Raw genomic sequence first — 17,678 nt, 5'->3', positions numbered from 1 at the left:
CTTCCTGTTTAATAAATAATGACTAATATTTTTTAGTGCTTCCTCTATGCTAGTCACTATGGTTTATTGCATGTATTATCATTTAATGTTACCATTCGTATAAGTTTGGTACAATTTCCAGTTTAGAGAAGAGTTAGGCACAGAGTTTAACTTTCCAGTCTAGTGATTGGAGTCTAAATGTTAACCAGGCTTGCTTGCTTGCTTGCTTGCTTGCTTGCTTCCTTCCTTCCTTCCTTCCTTCTTCTCTTTCTTTCTTTGACAGAGAGAGAGAGAGAGAGAGACAGTGAAAGAGGGAACACAAGCAGGGGGAGTGGGAGAGGGAGAAGCAGGCCCCCCACTGAGCAGGGAGCCGGATGCGGGGCTCAATCGCAGGACCCTGGAATCATGACCTGAGCTGAAGGCAGATGCTTAACGACTGAGCCACCCAGGCGCACCTCAACCAGGCATTCTTATTCCAAAACTTTGGTTTTTATTTATCTGCTATACTGCTGCCTTATTAATGTCTTAAACTTGTACAAGATGGGAAGTTAAAACTGTTTATGTAATAACATTGTCAATGTGTGTAAATACCTGTTTCATTACTTTTCCTTGTGCATTTTGTTTTTAAGATTCCTGGATTTCCCAGTCAGCTTCATTTCCTCGTAATCAGAAACAACCAGGGGTGGATTCTTTATCACCAGTGGCCTCGCTTCCTAAACAAATTTTCCAGCCTTCTGCACAACAACAACCCACTAAGCCAGTTAAAGTCACTTGTGCAAACTGCAAAAAACCTTTACAGAAGGGACAGACAGCTTATCAACGAAAAGGATCAGCTCACCTCTTTTGTTCTACCACCTGCCTTTCTTCCTTCTCTCACAAGCCGGCTCCAAAGAAACTTTGTGTTATGTGTAAAAAGTAAGGTTTACCTTTCCTTTTTTTTTTTTTTAAATTGAAGTACAGTTGACACAATGGTGTTACATTAGTTTCAGGTATACAGCATAGGGATCTGACAAGTCTGTAGATTATGCTTTGCTCACCAAAAGTGTAGGTAAGGCTTACCTTTCAACATAATTCCATATGATTGAATATTGGTGGTATATAATTTTAGGTAAATTATAAGAGTCTTAGACTTGATCTTAGCCATAAGGCCGAGAAGCAATTATAAGAGTCTTAGAGGTGATTTCTGGTGTTTGAAAAATTGGTAAGCCAGTTGTTTGAATCTTAAAGCCAAACTTTCTCTACCACCACCAGGTGGCTTATGATTAAAAGGCTTCCTATTTGGATAGGCTTTGGGGTTGGTTGGTTTGCGTTTGTTTATTTATTTATTTATTCATAAAAGATTAATTGATTTATTTGAGAGAGAGAGCACGTGCGTAAGCTTGCAGTAGGGAGGGGGGCAGAGGGAGAGGGAGAGAGAGAATCTCAAGCAGACTCCATGCCGAGCATGGAGCCGGACATGGGGCTTAATCCCTGAGACCACGACCCTAGCATAAATCAAGAGTTGGATGCCTAGCTGACTAAGCCACGCAGGTACCCCTGGGGTTGATTTAAACACTAGGCCCTTGTAATTTTGTCTGTAATCTCCACTGGACTTCTTGAATTTGTCAAAATGCATACATGTTTATTTGCATTATTAATTATTAGAATTTAGTTCTAGCCAGATAAAATTGTTTTGCAGTTTATATATAACTAGTTCTGTATAAAAATAGGTCAAATTTTGTACTATCTTCATCTTAAGATTATTTTAAATTGGCAAGTCTTTGGATTTTCTGTTTTTATGTTTGTTTTGAACATTAAATCATTAGAATACTCACCGTTTTAAGACTCAGGTACCAGTTTTTTGATAGCCTTGGAGAGAGACACTTCTTCTGCCAATTTTTAGGTCTGGCTTCAACTAGTTAAAAATAAATGGAATATTGGGGTACCTAGGTGGCTCAGTTGGTTGATCTCAGCTCAGGTCTTGATCTCAGGGTTGTGAGTTGGAGCCCTGTTGGGCTCTGTGCTGAGCCTACTTAAAAAAAAGTGGAATATGGCATATTATGTGTATGGTCAGACCAGGTAGATTTTCTTTCTGTATCGTCCTCTTGGTGTAGCCCAAGTTTGTGAAGATATTTTTAGATCTTAGAACTTTGAAAAAGGCTTAGTGTTCTGTACAAGTTTAATAAATTCAAATATTGGAACAGTTATCTAGTTTTTAGACTGCTTTATAGTAGTAAACTTTTACATACTATAATATTAGGACCTCAAAATTGAGAATTTTATTAAAGGAAAACTTCACAGGTCATCAGTATTGTTTTCTACCATTTCTTTTTTTAAACATTTTCTTTATTTGAGAGAGAGAGCAGGAGAGCGAGCGAGTAAGCAGGGGGGAGGAGCAGAGGGAGAGGGAAAAGCAGGCTCCATGCTGAAGGGAGCCTGACGTGGGGCTCAGTCCCAGGACCCTGGGATCATGACCTGAGCCGAAGGCAGATGCTTAACTGACTGAGCCACCCAGGCGCCCTGTTTTCTACCATTTCTAATTGCATTTGGAGAGCTGTAGAGAATGTATAGAATGGTAGGTGGGGTTATTTTGGGTTATGGGTATGGGAGTTTACTTAAGTTCAATTATCCTCTCTAGAATATATGTCATATTTCTGTGACCTAGATCTTCCAAGCTTTCTACTTACCCATGGGAAAGGAATTGACTAGGTATTATGAATTTATACCTCAGATTAGACCTGGACATTAAACTCCATATAAATAATACTTTTTTAAAAAAAATATTTTATTTCTATTTTATTATTTTTAGATTTTATTTATTTATTTGACAGAGATACAAGAGCAGGAACACAAGCAGGGGGAGTGGGGAAGGGAGAAGCAGTCTTCCCGCTGAGCAAGGAGCCCGACGTGGGGCTGGATCCCAGGACCCTGGGATCATGACCTGAGCCGAAGACAGAAGCTTAATGACTGAGCCACCCAGGCGCTCCTAACAGATTTTATTTATTTATTTGACAGAGAGATAGCACAAGTAGGCAGAGTGGCAGGCAGAGGGAGAGGGAGAAGCAGGCTCTCCGCCAAGCAGGCAGCCCAATGCGGGGCTTGATCCCAGGACTGTGGGATCATGACCTGAGCCGAAGGCAGCCACTTAACTGACTGAGCCACCCAGGTGCCCAAACAATTTTTTTTTTTTTTTTTTAAGTATTTCCAATATCTGAAAGCCTTGTGAAGGAGTTTGAAGATAAATTGAACACTGGCAAAGATTTAATATTGTAAGATACTTTTGCTTCTTAATCTTCTGTGTTCATATTTTATTGCCAAGAGGTTTTAAATAGTAAAAGTGATTTAATGGACCTAAAAATGGTGTTTGATTCCCAGGGTTCAGTTTATGGAAATTAGAAATGTTAGTTATTACTCTTATATTTGATTTCTTTTAAAACATAATTTTACTTTAAGTTGTTCTGCTTATTTTTCAGAGATATAACGACAATGAAAGGAACCATTGTTGCTCAAGTGGATTCAAGTGAATCCTTCCAGGAATTCTGTAGTACATCTTGTTTGTCTCTCTATGAGGACAAACAGAATCCTACTAAAGGAGCTCTAAATAAATCAAGATGTACAATTTGTGGTAAACTAACAGAGGTTTGTATTTTTGTACCTTTTCTCTTTAGTTCTAACTAATGGGAATATTCTTAACTTTAGTTATGATTAATTTTCAGTATATATTTCCTTAAAACTGAGGATATATAAAATTTATCTTATATCCCATTATGTAATCCCATTCTCCCATGGGGAGAATGATTTAGGAAATATTAAAATATAATATTATATTAATTGACTCTTTTCTTGAGGTTTGGAACACGTAAAGACAAAACCATAGTGTTTAAACATATAGGTTGACTACCGAAGAAAGACAACAAAATAGAATGCTTAAGAAGGAGAACAAGTGGAGGAAATATTTTTTGATAACTGCACATTATTCATATGGTATTAAAGTTTTTGCATTTGTTTGAAGAAAAAGAAACCTGTGTACTATACATACCTCATTTGAATTATTTATAATATTGGTTCTCTCCTCCCTTTCTAGAGCAATGTACTTAATTTTAGTTCCTTTTGGATTTGTCTAAGGATTTCCAGTCTGTTTGTTTTAGAATTTTATACTGACATTATCCAAACTGGGTTGTTTCCTATCATTTTTTTAGATATTTCTAGAGAAGTTTGTAGTGATGTCAGTAGTGGTTCCCCCTGTGACATACATGTATTTCTTGTGTGTATAAAATAGTTCAAAGAATAATGAAAGGTATTTTGTTTTTCTCTTTACCTAAATAAGCCTTCCACAGAAAAATTACTGAGGCATTTTCTTTCATTGGTGCACCTTGTTATTAATGTACTTGTGATACTCATTTGTCTTTTTTGTTTGCTTGTTTTTAGATTCGCCATGAAGTTAGCTTTAAAAATATGACTCATAAGCTGTGCAGTGACCACTGCTTTAATAGATACAGAATGGCCAATGGTTTAATAATGAATTGCTGTGAACAGTGTGGCGAGTACCTGCCCAGCAAAGGTGCTGGAAATAATGTCCTGGTGATTGATGGTCAGCAGAAACGATTTTGCTGTCAAAGTTGTGTCAGTGAATACAAACAGGTAATTCATGATCTAATCAAAATTGGCCATTCTTTTGAATATGTTTTAAATTGTAATAGTTTTACTTTAGCAGCATTTATTAACTAGGTTTATCCTGGAATCTCATTTAATTCCATTATTGTATTCATCTCTTGGAGATGACCTATCCCAAATGAATACTGATAATATGTAGATTATTGGGCATTGTGTGATTTTACATATCATGGTAAATGCTAGCAGAATGATGCCTCATTTGAAATATTTGTTTATGGGTAGAGGAGAGGGGTTGCAAATAATGATTTTTCAAAGCTTAGCTTAGCAATGATTATCTTATTTATATTTCAGTGTTAAGGTCTTTTGATTTAGTTTGTTTTTGAATATATACATATGGTTCAAAAGTAAAATGTACATAAAACAATATATTCAGAGAGGACCAGCTCCTATTTCTATCTTCTCCTTTTGGTTCTGCTTATTTTTATAGGTATTAGCTTTTCAGTTCTTAATATTTTATGTGTTCTGTTATTTATGAAAAATTAAGAAAATATATAATTCATTCTTAGTTTCTCTTTTTTCTATAGAAAAGACAGCATACTCTATGTACTATGCTGCATCTTCCATTTTTTACTTCATACTATATCTTGGAAATCATTGTATATCAATGATAATGGACTTTCCAGTTTTTTTTAATGGCTGCTTAAGTTAAATTTTCAGGAAATTTGTGAGCTGGTTATTAAAAACACTATTAAAAATAAATTAAACAAAGATAAGTTTATATTAGTCTGCTAGGGCTGCCATAACAAAATACCAGACTAGAGGGCTCAAACAAATTAATTTCTCACAGTTCTGAGGCTACAAGTGTAAGACCAAGGTGCCTTTCTGGGTTGGTTTCTGGTGAGGCTGCTCTTTGAGCCTTGCAGATATCTTCCTTCTTGCGGTGTCCTCACCTGGTCTTTCCTTTTTGCAAAAGGATGGTGGGGGTAGGGGAGGAGAGGGGATCTTGGGTATCTCTTCCTCTTCTTATAAGGAAGGACCTTAGTCCTGTCTGATTAGGACCGCACTCTTAGTACTTATTTAACCTTAACTGCCCCCTTATAGGCCCAATTCCAAATATAATCTCATTAGGAGTAGGGCTTCAACATATGAATTTTGGGGGGAACACAATTCAGACCTTACCAATATTGAAAACAAAATAAGTGCTCAAAACCTATTACTTTCTAATTATTGTATTTTAATATTATTTGTATTCTTAAGGTTATTTGTGTCTGTTGTGTTTATATAATGGAGATATTACACATAATGGTGTGCTTTTGTGCATCTCTTCCCAGTTTCATGTTTAGTTTCATTTTGTAGCCTGAAATTAGCCATAGTGGGAGTATTTTCATGGCAAATGTTGCAAATTATGTCTCCCTTAATCTCTGACGAGCTAGTGGTTAACCATGTCCCAGACAGCACTGGGCTATATGATAATTTATTTGTTCACTTTGCTATTGGATGATATTGGGGATATTTCCAGTTTTTTGCTATTTGAAATAATAGATGATGAATAACCTGGTGTATGCTTTATTCTGTGGAGGTATGGCATCAGGGTAGATTCCTAGAGGCTGGATTGCTTGTCTAAGGAATGCATATGTTAGTTTGTTAGATATTGTTAAATTCCCCTCTGTTACAATTGTACCAGTTTGCATTTCTCTCAGTAATATATGTGGAAGTGCCAGTTTCTCCGTTGCCTGTCCAACTGAGAATATTAACACATCATTCTGATTGGTAAAAATGATATGTTAATATTGTTGTAATATGTAGTCTTTTTATTAGGAATGATGAGCAGTTTTTTATATTTCAGAAGTAATTGTCTTTCCTTTTTTGTGAACTATTTACTTACCTCTTTTACCCATTTTTTGTTTGGGTTTTGATCTTCTCAGCTTTTTCCATTAAATTGAACATTTATTATGGGGCATCTCGGCCTCTGACTGTTGATCTCAGCTCAGGTCTTTATCTCAGGGTTGTGAGTTCAGGCCCCATATTGGGCTCCATACTGAGTGTGGAGCCTACATTATAAATAAATAAATAAATAAATAAATAAATAAATAGAACATTTATTTTAATGAGCCAAATGCATTTGTAATTTGCTTACAAACAATTATTTAACATCTGCCATGTTGCAGGTACTGTCTTACTTGCTTGGAATAGTACTTGTGGAAAGTAAAGTAGACATAGTTACTGCTTTCGTAGGATTTGCATTGGGGTGGCATACTGCAAATTAGTATTAGGAAAGCTATATGGTGATTGAAAGGACCAGATTAATCATAATCTTCAAGACTTCATTATAGTGTTTGATGTTTGATGATTATGTTGCATTTATTATCTTCTGATACGTAGAAGGTTTGGTTAAGAGTGCTGGCTTTAGTAAGTTAGTGTGGGTTAAAATCCTGGCGGCACCAGTCATCCGTGTCATGAGCAAATTATTTAACCTTTGTGCCTTGCCTCATTTCACCGTGTGTAAAGTTGTGGAAATAGCAATCCCTGTCTTATAGTGTTTTTAATAAATGAAATCTGAGCCTTTCTTCTTGATTTTTAAAATCCAACTTCAAGAAACTGAACATTACCAATTCTCCATCAGCCCCTTTGTGTTCTCTCCCAATTACTATCCCTTTCTGCCTCCTAAAAGATACCCACTGTTTTTGACTTCTAACATGGTCTGACTTTATAAAGTTTATGTAAGTGGCATTAATATGTAATGATACCCTTCCATGTTATATATAACTGTGATTGGATGTTTATATAAATTTTTGTCATGTAACATTTTAAATTTTATTGTCTCTTTAAAAAAAAAATAAATTTTATTGTCAAATTTAAGTTTTCTTTTATTGCTTCTGGATTTTGTTTCATACACTTTCCTCACTCCCAGACTATAAAGGAATGCTTTTCATGTTTTCCTTCTGTTTGCAAGGCTTCATTTTAATATTTCAATCTTTAATGCATTTAATGGAATTTATTCTGGTATATTGTTGAATTATGGGTTAAGTATTATCTGCATCCAAATGATTGTCCTTGAGAATCAGCATCTTTGTGGTGTCAAGATGTCCTATCATAGAACAAGGGATTTCATTCTATTTGTTATATCAGTATGTTCCTGTTAAATTCATAAATATTTTGGGACGCCTGGGTGGCTCAGTTAAGCATCTGCCTGCATCTGCCACAATGGGTTCTCTGCTCAGTGGGGAGCGTTCTTCTCCCTCTGCCTGCCCCTTGTGCTCTCTCCCTGCTTGTGTGCGATTTCTCTCTCACACACAAATAAATAAATAAAATCTAAAAAAAAAAAAAATCATAAATATTTTTTAATCTTCTTGTTGCTGTTTTATTTTAAAGATTTTATTTATTTGAGAGAGAGAGTGAGGGCTTGGAGACTTGGGCAGGAGCAGGGGGAATAGCAGGAGGGGGAGGGAGAAGGGAAAGGGAGGGAATCCCTAGCAAACTCAGCACTCAGCACTGAGCGCTGAGCCCAACCCTGGGCTCTATCTCACAACCCTGAAAATTCATGACCTGAGTAGGATGCTTAACTGACTGAGCCATCCAGGCACCCCTGATACTATTTTAAATGAGGTTTTCTTTTCCATTATTTTATGTGTGTGTGTACATGTATGATGCACATATATTTTTTGATTTTAAATACCTGCTATCTAACTAAATCATCATCATTGGTTAATTTTCTTGGATTTTTAACTAAACCATCATACCATCTGCAAATAGAGAAAGTTTAGATTTTTCTTTACATTTCTCATTCCCATTATTATTTTGTCTTGCCTGATGGCGTTTCCTAATAACTCCAGTACAGTTTTGAATAGTGGAAGTAGTGAATATCTTTGTTTTTCCAGTGGGAATTTCTTTGGTGTTTTCTTATTAAATTAGATGCTGGCTTTAGGGTTGAGGTAAATATATTTTACCATATTAAAAAAGTACCCATTGAATTTTGTTTTATTAAGTATTTTATCAAAAATGAATGTTGAGTTTTGAAGGTCTTCATGTCTATGGAGGTGATTGTATGATTTTTTTCCTCTCCTTTTAATCTATTAATATGTGAATTATTTTAATGAGTTTTGTAATCCATCTAACTGTTCTTGCATTGCTAGAATAAACCATACCAGGTCATCATTATATTTTAAATTTCAGTTGTCATTGTTTATATTTAGTACTTTCCCATTGGTATTCATAAGTGACATTAGTCTTTAGTTTCCCTTTTTTGGGTGCATTCCTTGAGATGTCAGTGTTATAGTTGCTTTAAAAAAATGCTTAAAAGCAAAATTCTTACCTTTACATGCTTAAAACAATAAAAATGAAAATAAATGAATTAAATAATTAATACAAAAAGTTATAAAAAGAAAACAAACTAAGAAGAAAAGGAATAAAAGTAGGAGTGAGTTAGGAAATAAAAGCAGTACCAAAATAATCCAGAATGTTGCTTTTATGGTAATTAAGTTCCGTGAAAAACTAGACCAGCTGATCATTAATCCGGAAAAGAGGTTTAATAAAAATGCTCAAATTCACAAAAATAAGAAATGACAAAGTGGACTTAACCATCAAAACAGAGGAAATGGAAGAAAATCATTTCAAAGGGACTACTTTGTATATAACTTTATATAAAAATGTTGAAAACCTAGATTGAGTAATTTTCCATGAAAATAGAATTTTTGTGTGTGTGAAAATATAATTTACCTAAATTGACCCCAGAGCAGATAAAATAAGGCAGAGAAATTTCCATTGAAGAAATAGAGATAGTTATCAATGAACTACCCCACAAAGAGAAACAGACTCCGATGTTTCTTTTTTTTAAGATTTTATTTATTAGAGAGAGCACTAGCGGAGAGGGAAGAGTAGAGGAAGGGGAGAAGCAGACTTCCCGCTGAGCAGGGAGCCTGACGTGGGGCCCGATCCTAAGACCCTGGGATCTTGACCTGAGGTGAAGGCAGATGCTTAACTGACTGAGCCACCCAGGAGCCCTGACTCAGATGTTTCATAGGGAAATTCCATCAGATTTAAACTAGGTAATCGCATTGCTATTTTAAACCATTCCAGAGCATAAAATGGTAAGAAAATAACTCAAAGTTTTTAAAATTGTGATAAATGTATATAAAACAAAATTTCCAATTGTTTTGAAACATTTTTAAGTATACAGTTGTCATGAAATACATTCATAATGTGCAATCATCATCTATTTTTAGAACTTTTAATTTTTTAATTTTTATTTTTTAAAGATTTTATGTATTTGTGTGTGTGAGAGAGAGAGAGCACACAAGCAGGGGGAGCAGCAGGCAGAGGGAGAAGCAGGCTCTGCTGAGCAAGGAGCCCGACATGGGATATGATCCCAGGACCCTGGGATCATGATCTGAGCTGAAGGCAGACATTTAACCCACTGAGCCACCCCGGCGTCCCTATTTTTAGAACTTTTTAATGACTCAAACAGAAACTGACAAGCCAGTAACTCCTCATTTTCTCTTAACCTCCCTGGTCCCTGGTAATTTCTAATCTACTTTGTGTCTTTATGAGTTTGCCTATTCTAGATCATATACTTGAAGTCATACATTATCTGTCCTTTTGTGTCTAGTTTATTTCACTTAGGGTAGCGTTTTCAGTTTCATCCATGTTGTAGCATTACTTTTTACCTCTGAATAATGCTCATATATAGGCCACATTTTGTTTATCTATTCATTTGTTGCAGGGCATTTTGGTTGTTTCCAACCTTTTGGCTAGTGTGAATCATGCTGCAGTGAGCATTGGCATGCAAGTATCAGTTTGAGTCGTATATTTTAGTTCTTCTGGGTATATACCTAAGAGTGGATTTGTTTGGTCATAGGCTAATTTTATGTTTAGCTCTCTTAGGAACTGTGAAACTATTTTCCGAAACAACTGTATTGATAATTTACAATCCTAACAACAATACATGAGGTTTCCATTTACTGTACCTCTTTCCCAACACTTACTTTGTTTTTTAACATTTGCTTTTTATTTTAATCATCTTAGTAGATGTGGGGTGGTATCTCTTTGTGGTTTTGATTTGCATTTCTCTGATTACTAATGATGTTGAGTATACTTTTCATGCTTATGGATGATTTGTATATCTTCTCTGGGAAAGTATCTATTGAAGTCCTTTGCCCATTTTGAATTGCATTGTATTTCCTTTTGTTTTTCAGCTGTAGGAGGTTTTTTTTTTTGTTTTTTTTTTTAAGATTTATTTGAGGTAGAGTGAGCAAGAGAAAGAGAGCATGAGCTGGTGGGGGTGCAGAGGGAGGAGGAGAAACAGGCTCCCCACTGAGTAGGGAGCCCACCCAGGACCTGAGCCAAAGGCAGACGCTTAACCAACTGAGCTACCTGGGTGCCCCTAGGAGGTTTTTTTTTTTTTTTTAAGATTTTATTTATTTATTTGACAGAGAGAGGTATGGCGAGAGCAGGAACACAAGCATGGGGAGTGGGAGAGGGAGAAGCAGGCTTCCCACGGAGCAGGGAGCCTGATGCGGGGCTCAATCCCAGGACCCTGGGATCATGACCTAAGCCGAAGGCAGACGCCTAAACGACTGAGCCACCCAGGCGCCCCGGGAGTTTTTTTTTTTTTTTTTTTTTTTAATATTCTGAATATTAACCCCTTATTAAGGTTTTTTTGCTTTTTTTTTTTAAGATTCATTTATTCATTTGAGAGAGAGCAAGAGTGAGAGAGAGAGTGCCTGAGCATGGGGCAGAGGGGCAGAGGGAGAGGGAGTCTCAAGCAGACTCTGTACTGAATTTAGAGTGTGAAGACCCTTTTGGGGCTCAGTCTCAGGACCTGGAGTTTGCCACCTGAGCCAAAACCAAGAGTGGGCTGGCTGCTCCACCGACTGTGCCACCCAGGTGCCCCTAATTCCTTATTTGATTTATGGTTGCAGATGCTGTCTCCCATTTATTGGTTGCCTTTTTACTTTATTGATAATGTCATTTGATGTACAAAAATTTTAATGTTAAAGTCCAATTAACCTCTTTTTTCCTTTGTTGATTATGACTTTGGTGCCATATCTAAGAATTTGTTGCCAAATCAAAGGTTAAGATGGCTTATTCCTATATTTTAACAGCTTTATGGTTTTAACTCTTATATTTAGGTCTTTGGTCCATTTTGAATTAATTTTTGTTTATCATGGAGACAGGTATCCAGCTTAATTCTTTTGTATATGGGAATCCAGTTGTCCCAGCATCAGTCTTTTGGAGAGAGTATTGTTTCCCCATGGAATGGACTTGTCATACTTGTCAAATATTAATTGGCCATAGATGGGTAGGTTTATTTCTGGACTCTAATTGTATATTCCATTGGTTCATTGGTCTACATGTGTGTAGACATGTATTGGAACAGTACCGTAACAGTACCACACTGTTATGATAATTGCGTCTTTGTAATAAGTTTTGAAATTAGATGAGTCTTCCAACTTTGTTCTTCTTTAAAGATTGGGTATTCTAGACCCATTCCAATGTTATTTGAGTATCGGCTTTTCCATTTCTCCAGAAAAGGCTATTAGAATTTGGATAGTGATTGCACTGATCCTGTAGATTGCTTCAGGTAGTATTGACATTTCAACAATGTTAAATCTTCCTGTTTGTGAATATGGGATGTCTTTCCATTCATTTAGACCTTTCTTAATTTCTCTCAGCAGTTTATAGTTTTCAGCGTACAAGTCTTCACCTCCTTTGGTATATTTATTTATAGGTATTTTATTCTTTTTAACACTGTTGTTAATGGAGTTGCTTTATTTCCTTTTCAGATTGTACATTGCTAGTATTTAGAAACACAACTGATAAATTTAAGTGTTGATCTTGTACCTGTAACTTTGTTGAATTTATTAGCTCTAGTAGCTTTATTGTGGATCCCTTGGGATTTTCTCCATATAGAGTCATGTCATCTGCAAGTAGCAGTAGTTTTACCTCTTCCTTTCCAATTTAGATGCCTTTTATTTCTTTTTCCTAACTGTTCTGGCTAGAACTTTCACTATTTTGTAGACTAGAAGTTTGAGCAGCCATGTGTTGTTTCTGATCTTACAGGTTTCCTTGTGTCTTTGACTGTTGAGTCTGATGTTAGTTGTGGGTTGTTCATATACGGCATTTATTATGTTGAGGTAGTTTTCTTCTATTCTTAGTTTGTTGAGGTTTTTTTTTCTTTAATCATAAAAGTGTGTTGGATTTTGTTAAACTTTACCATTTGAGATTATCCTGTGGTTTTTACCTTCTTTGTGTTCATGTGTTTTATTCATTATCTTCTATTGAACCACTCTTTTGCATTACTGGGATAAATCCCACTTGGTTGTGGTATGTAATACTTTCAATATGCTACTGAATGTGGTTAACATTTAACATCCTAAATTTTATATCTAATTTGAGGTGATTACTTAATTGGCATTTAAGAACTCTGCTCCTATATAGCCCCACCTTCATTTATGTTGTAATAAATTACATCTTAAACATTGTTTGCATAATAACATAGATTTACAATTGTGTTTTGTGCATTTGTCCTTAAAATTATGTAGGAAATAAAAATTGGGCTTATAAACCGAAAATATAGCAATATTGTATTTTATATTTGCCCATGTAGTTACTTATACTAAAGACGTTATTTCTTCATTCTGCTGGAGTTACTGTCTAGTTTCCTTTCCATTTCAGCATAAATCTTTGACTCTCTTTAGCATTTCTTGTAGAGTGATCTAGTGGTAACAAATTCCCTCAGTTTTTTATTTGGGTATGTCTTTATTTCTTCTTCATGTTTGGATAATAGTTTTGCCAGATATAGTGTTTTTGTTTGAAAGCTTTTCTTTCAGCATTTTATATATGTCATCTCACTACCTTTTTGTTTGCACCGTCTCTGATGAGAAATTGGTGGAAAATCTTATTGAGGATTCTTTGTCCTGATGAAAATAGCTTGTCTCTTGCTACTCAAGAATGTCTGTGTCTTTCAACAGTTTGATTATAATGTGTCCTGTTGTGTGTCTTTTTAGTTTATCCTACTTATAATTTGTTGTGCTTTTCAGCTTTGTAGATTTGTTTCCCATCATCATATTTATGAAGTTTTTTGCGATTTTTTTTTTTTTTTTAAGACTTTGAGAGAAAAAGAGCGGGAGAGAGAGCACGAGCAGGGGGAGGGGCAGAGGGACAGGGAGAAGCAGATTCCCTGCTGAGCAGGGAGCCCTATGCTGGAATCCATTCCAGGACCCTGGGATCATGACCTGAGCTGAAGGCAGGCGCTCAGCTGACTGAGCCACCCAGGTGCCCTCAGCCATTATTACTTGAAATAATCATTCTTCTGGGCCTCTCATAATGCACATGTTGGTCTGTTTGATCTGTCCTATAGGTTCCTTAGGCTTTTTTCACTTTTCTTCATTGTTTTTTTCTTTCTGCTCTTCAGACTGTAATTTCAATTTGGGCCTTGTTACTGCTAGTGAAAGTCCTGACTCTACCAGTTCTCATCTTGAGAGGGGGTAGGTGACAGGGTACCTCGTTACTTCCTGATAGGATAGAATTTCAGGCTCCCTACTTAGCCTTTTCTCACATCACCTTAGCTGGGTTGCTGCAGTGGGGCACCTCATTGCAGCCAGGCCAACGTAAGAGTCTAGGCTCTCCACTTGTCCTTTTCTTGTGTGGGTGGGTTTAGTGCCACATTGTTACTGTGGTGTTTGGATCGAGTAGAGGGGCTATTGACCAAAAGTTTTCTGTCTTTCTATGCCATAATTCGAATTGTATTTCTCCTATAGCTATGTCATTTTCTGTTGCTGGTTTCAAGATTTTTTTGTCTTTATTTTTATTCAAATTTTAATTTTATTTAAAATTTTCAGGAATTTGTGATAATATTGTGATTCTTTCAGTTTATCCTTTCTGGGGTTTGCTCACCTTCTTTTATCTGTAGGTTTGTATCTTCTGCCTAATTTGCAATGTTTTCAGACATTTCTTTGAGTACTTTTTCAGCCCTATCTTCTTCCTCTCCCTCCAGGACTATAGTGACTTTTATTCTTTGTTGAAAAAGGCTAACTAGGGAGCCTGAACTTCTATATATTTTTTTAGTCCTACAAATCCCTGAGGCTCTGTTCTTTTTTATTTTTTCCATCCAAGTCTGTTTTCTTTCAGTTCAGTTTGAATAATTTCTATATTTCCCTTCAATGATTCTTTCCTCTGTCTTCTCCATTCTGCTGTTGGTTGGGGTTTACTAATAATTTTTTTAGAATGGTGTTTTTTGTTTTCGGGTTTTTTTTTTCAGTTTTAGAGGTAGAGTTTAGTGATTCTTTAGTTGCACGTAACACCCAGTGCTCATTACATCAAGTACCCTCCTTACATCAAGTGCCCTCCTTAATGCCCATCCCCCAGTTACCTCATCCCCCACCCATGTCCCCTCCAGCAACCCTCAGTTTGTTTTCTATAGTTAAGAGTTAGAATGGTGTTAATGTTACAGAAAAACTAAGCAGATGGTACAGAGTTCTCATGTGATGGTCTTTTATTGATACCTTAAATCAGTAAGGTAACATTTGTTGCAATTAATGAACTGGCATTAATATATTTGTTATTATGTAAAGCCCGTACTTTATTCAGATTTCCTTAACTTTTATATAATGTCCACTTTCTGTTCCAGGATCCCATCTAGGATACCACATTATATCCAGTAATCATGTTACCTTAGGCTAGTCTTGGTTATGACATTTTCTCAGACTTCTCTTGTTTTCGATGACCTTGACAGTTTTTAGGATTTAGGTATATTGTAAGATGCCCCTCTGTTGGAATTTGTCTGAAGTTTCTCATCATTAGACAGATTGGAGTTACAGGTTTTTAGGAGGGATGTTACAGAGGTGTTTACTTTTTACACTGCCATTTTCATCACATCATAAGAGTACATCTATCGACATGATTTAAAATGACTGTTGAAGTTGATGTTGATCACCTGCTGCAGTAGCATTTGTCGGGATTCTGCATTGTAAAGTTTTCACCCCATTTCCATGTTGTACTTTTTTTCCCTTTTTTGGAGAGAGAGAGTGTGCCCAGCAGGGGAAAGGAGCAAAGGATGAGGGGGGGAGAGAGAGAGAATCTTAAGCAGGCTCCATGCCTTGTGCTAAGCCTGAGGCACGGCCCTGAGATCAGGACCTGAGCTGAAATCAAGAGTCCACCCTTAACCAACTGAGTCACCCAGGCTCTCCCCTTGGGAGCACTTTCACTTGGCTCCTGTGTTCTTTTGACATAATCCATTGATTTTTAAAATTTGTTACTGATTTTTTTCAGTCCTAGAATTTCCATTTTGTTGTTCTTTATATCTTCTATTTTTTTATATGAATTTCTGTTTTTCATTGTTAAGTGTATTTTTATTCTTTGTTGAAACATTTTTATCATGGCTGCTTTAAAAATCTTTGTCGTAATTCTAACATCTCTGTACTTTCATTGTTAGTATCTACTGATTGTCTTTTTCCATTTATTTTTATTTTTTTATTATTTTTTAAAGATTTTATTTATTTGAGAGAGAGAGAGAGCAACAGAGGTGTGAAGGGCAGAGGGAGAAGCAGACTCCCTACTGAACAGAGAGTTCGATGCAGGAATTGATTCTGGGGCTCCAGGATCATGACCTGAGCTGAAGGCAGACAACTAACCAGCTGAGCCACCCAGGCACCCATCTTTTTACATTTAAATTGTTGTTTTTCTGGGTTTTGATAGGATACGTGATTTTTTTTTTTTAATCGAAGCCTGGAAATTTTGGGTATTATGTTACTATATTCTGTATCTTAGATAAACCTTCTGCTTTAGCTGGTTTTATTTGACACTGCTGTGGTAGGGGTAGGAAGGCCTAGCCTCAGTTTTGACAGGTATAGGTTGAAATCCGGGCTCTCCATTTGGCCTCTGTTGACACCCATTGAGGTGGGAGGAGCTCCTTGTTATTGCTGGATGAGGGTAGAATTCTGGTTCCCCTCTGGGCTTTGGCTGATCCACCCTAACTGGGAGGAGGAGGATTATCTCCTTACTGCTCCCTACAGCTATGTATCCACTGACACCAAATGATTCCATTCTAGTGGATATAGAAAATATTTTTTATACTATCATTAAATGAAATAATTATTTAAAAAGTTTTTTATCTTTCATTCTGTAAAATATTATTTTCATGTTTAATTCATATATTGCATGTTCATAGTTTACAAGTAAATAAATGGAAATCCATGTATACATTGTTACTTGACAAAGGGACACAATCAGACATGTTTGGAGATCACTATACAAGATGCTATAGTGAATGTCTTTTCCTATAGCCTGGGGGAACTAAAACTCTATGGTGATCTTTTCTTACCCTTGCCCTCCCCTCCCCTGTTTGTTTCTAACATTTAACTTGGCTGCCATTGTTTATATCCCCATTGCTGAATTAATTTCTGGAATATACTGATACAGGTAATTAATAATCTAGATCCTGGAGTGGAGACTATATACTTAACACTTCTCTTTCAATATTTTATTTTCCACTTTCTTGCATAATATTTTGACTTTAATGGAAAGCAGGATGCTTTCTGCAGGGGGTAAAGATGTAAAGTATTATGTGCTGTAAACTGTCATGTGCTCTAAAAAGAGTTTCCAGAACAACCCATTTGCCAATAATGAAAACTGTACCTGCATAATCTTCAAATCACTTAATTTAGAATGCTTTGAGGTACCATAGGCTGTAATGAGATCTTAGAATATGTTGTCATCTAAGAGAAATAAGTAATTTTTTTTGGCTAGGTCTACTTAGAAGCAAGTAAGTTTAAGGGTCTATTTATATTTATAATTTGTTACCTGTTATTGTTTTATCATTAAATGATTTTTTTCCTATAGGATAATTAAAATAATTTAATAATGGCAGTGGGGATAGAACAGATAGGCATTTTTTGTTTTTTAAGATTTTATTTATTTATTTTGAGAAAGAGAGAGAACAGCTGGGAGAGGGGCAGAGGCAGAGGGAGAGGGAGGCGCAGACTCGCCGCTGAGCAGGGAGCCTGAAGCAGGGCTCAATCCCAGGACCCCGGGCCGAAGGCAGACTCTTAACTGACTTGAGCCACCCAGGCACCCCCCAGATAGGCATTTTTAAAAGTCGGAATGAGTTT

The 17,678-nt window shown here is 36.3% G+C and overlaps 1 protein-coding gene across 3 annotated transcripts in view; it reads left to right on the top strand.

Moving 5' to 3' along the window:
- ZMYM2 (zinc finger MYM-type containing 2) overlaps window positions 1-17,678 on the top strand; it is an 80,167-nt gene that overhangs the window by 5,224 nt on the left and 57,265 nt on the right. For all 3 annotated transcript variants that reach the window (XM_035003750.1, XM_035003748.1, XM_035003747.1), the window contains 3 exons: window positions 609-894; window positions 3,432-3,597; window positions 4,387-4,599. In XM_035003750.1, coding sequence (XP_034859641.1) covers window positions 609-894; window positions 3,432-3,597; window positions 4,387-4,599 — 665 coding nt within the window. The remainder of the gene's footprint in view (window positions 1-608; window positions 895-3,431; window positions 3,598-4,386; window positions 4,600-17,678) is intronic.

This window comes from Mirounga leonina, unplaced genomic scaffold (assembly GCF_011800145.1).
Source record: "Mirounga leonina isolate KUSES-001 unplaced genomic scaffold, KU_Mleo_1.0 Mir_127, whole genome shotgun sequence".
Classification (NCBI taxonomy): domain Eukaryota; kingdom Metazoa; phylum Chordata; class Mammalia; order Carnivora; family Phocidae; genus Mirounga; species Mirounga leonina.
Note: the sequence above shows the minus strand (reverse complement) of the source record. Positions and strands in the feature narration are given on the sequence as shown.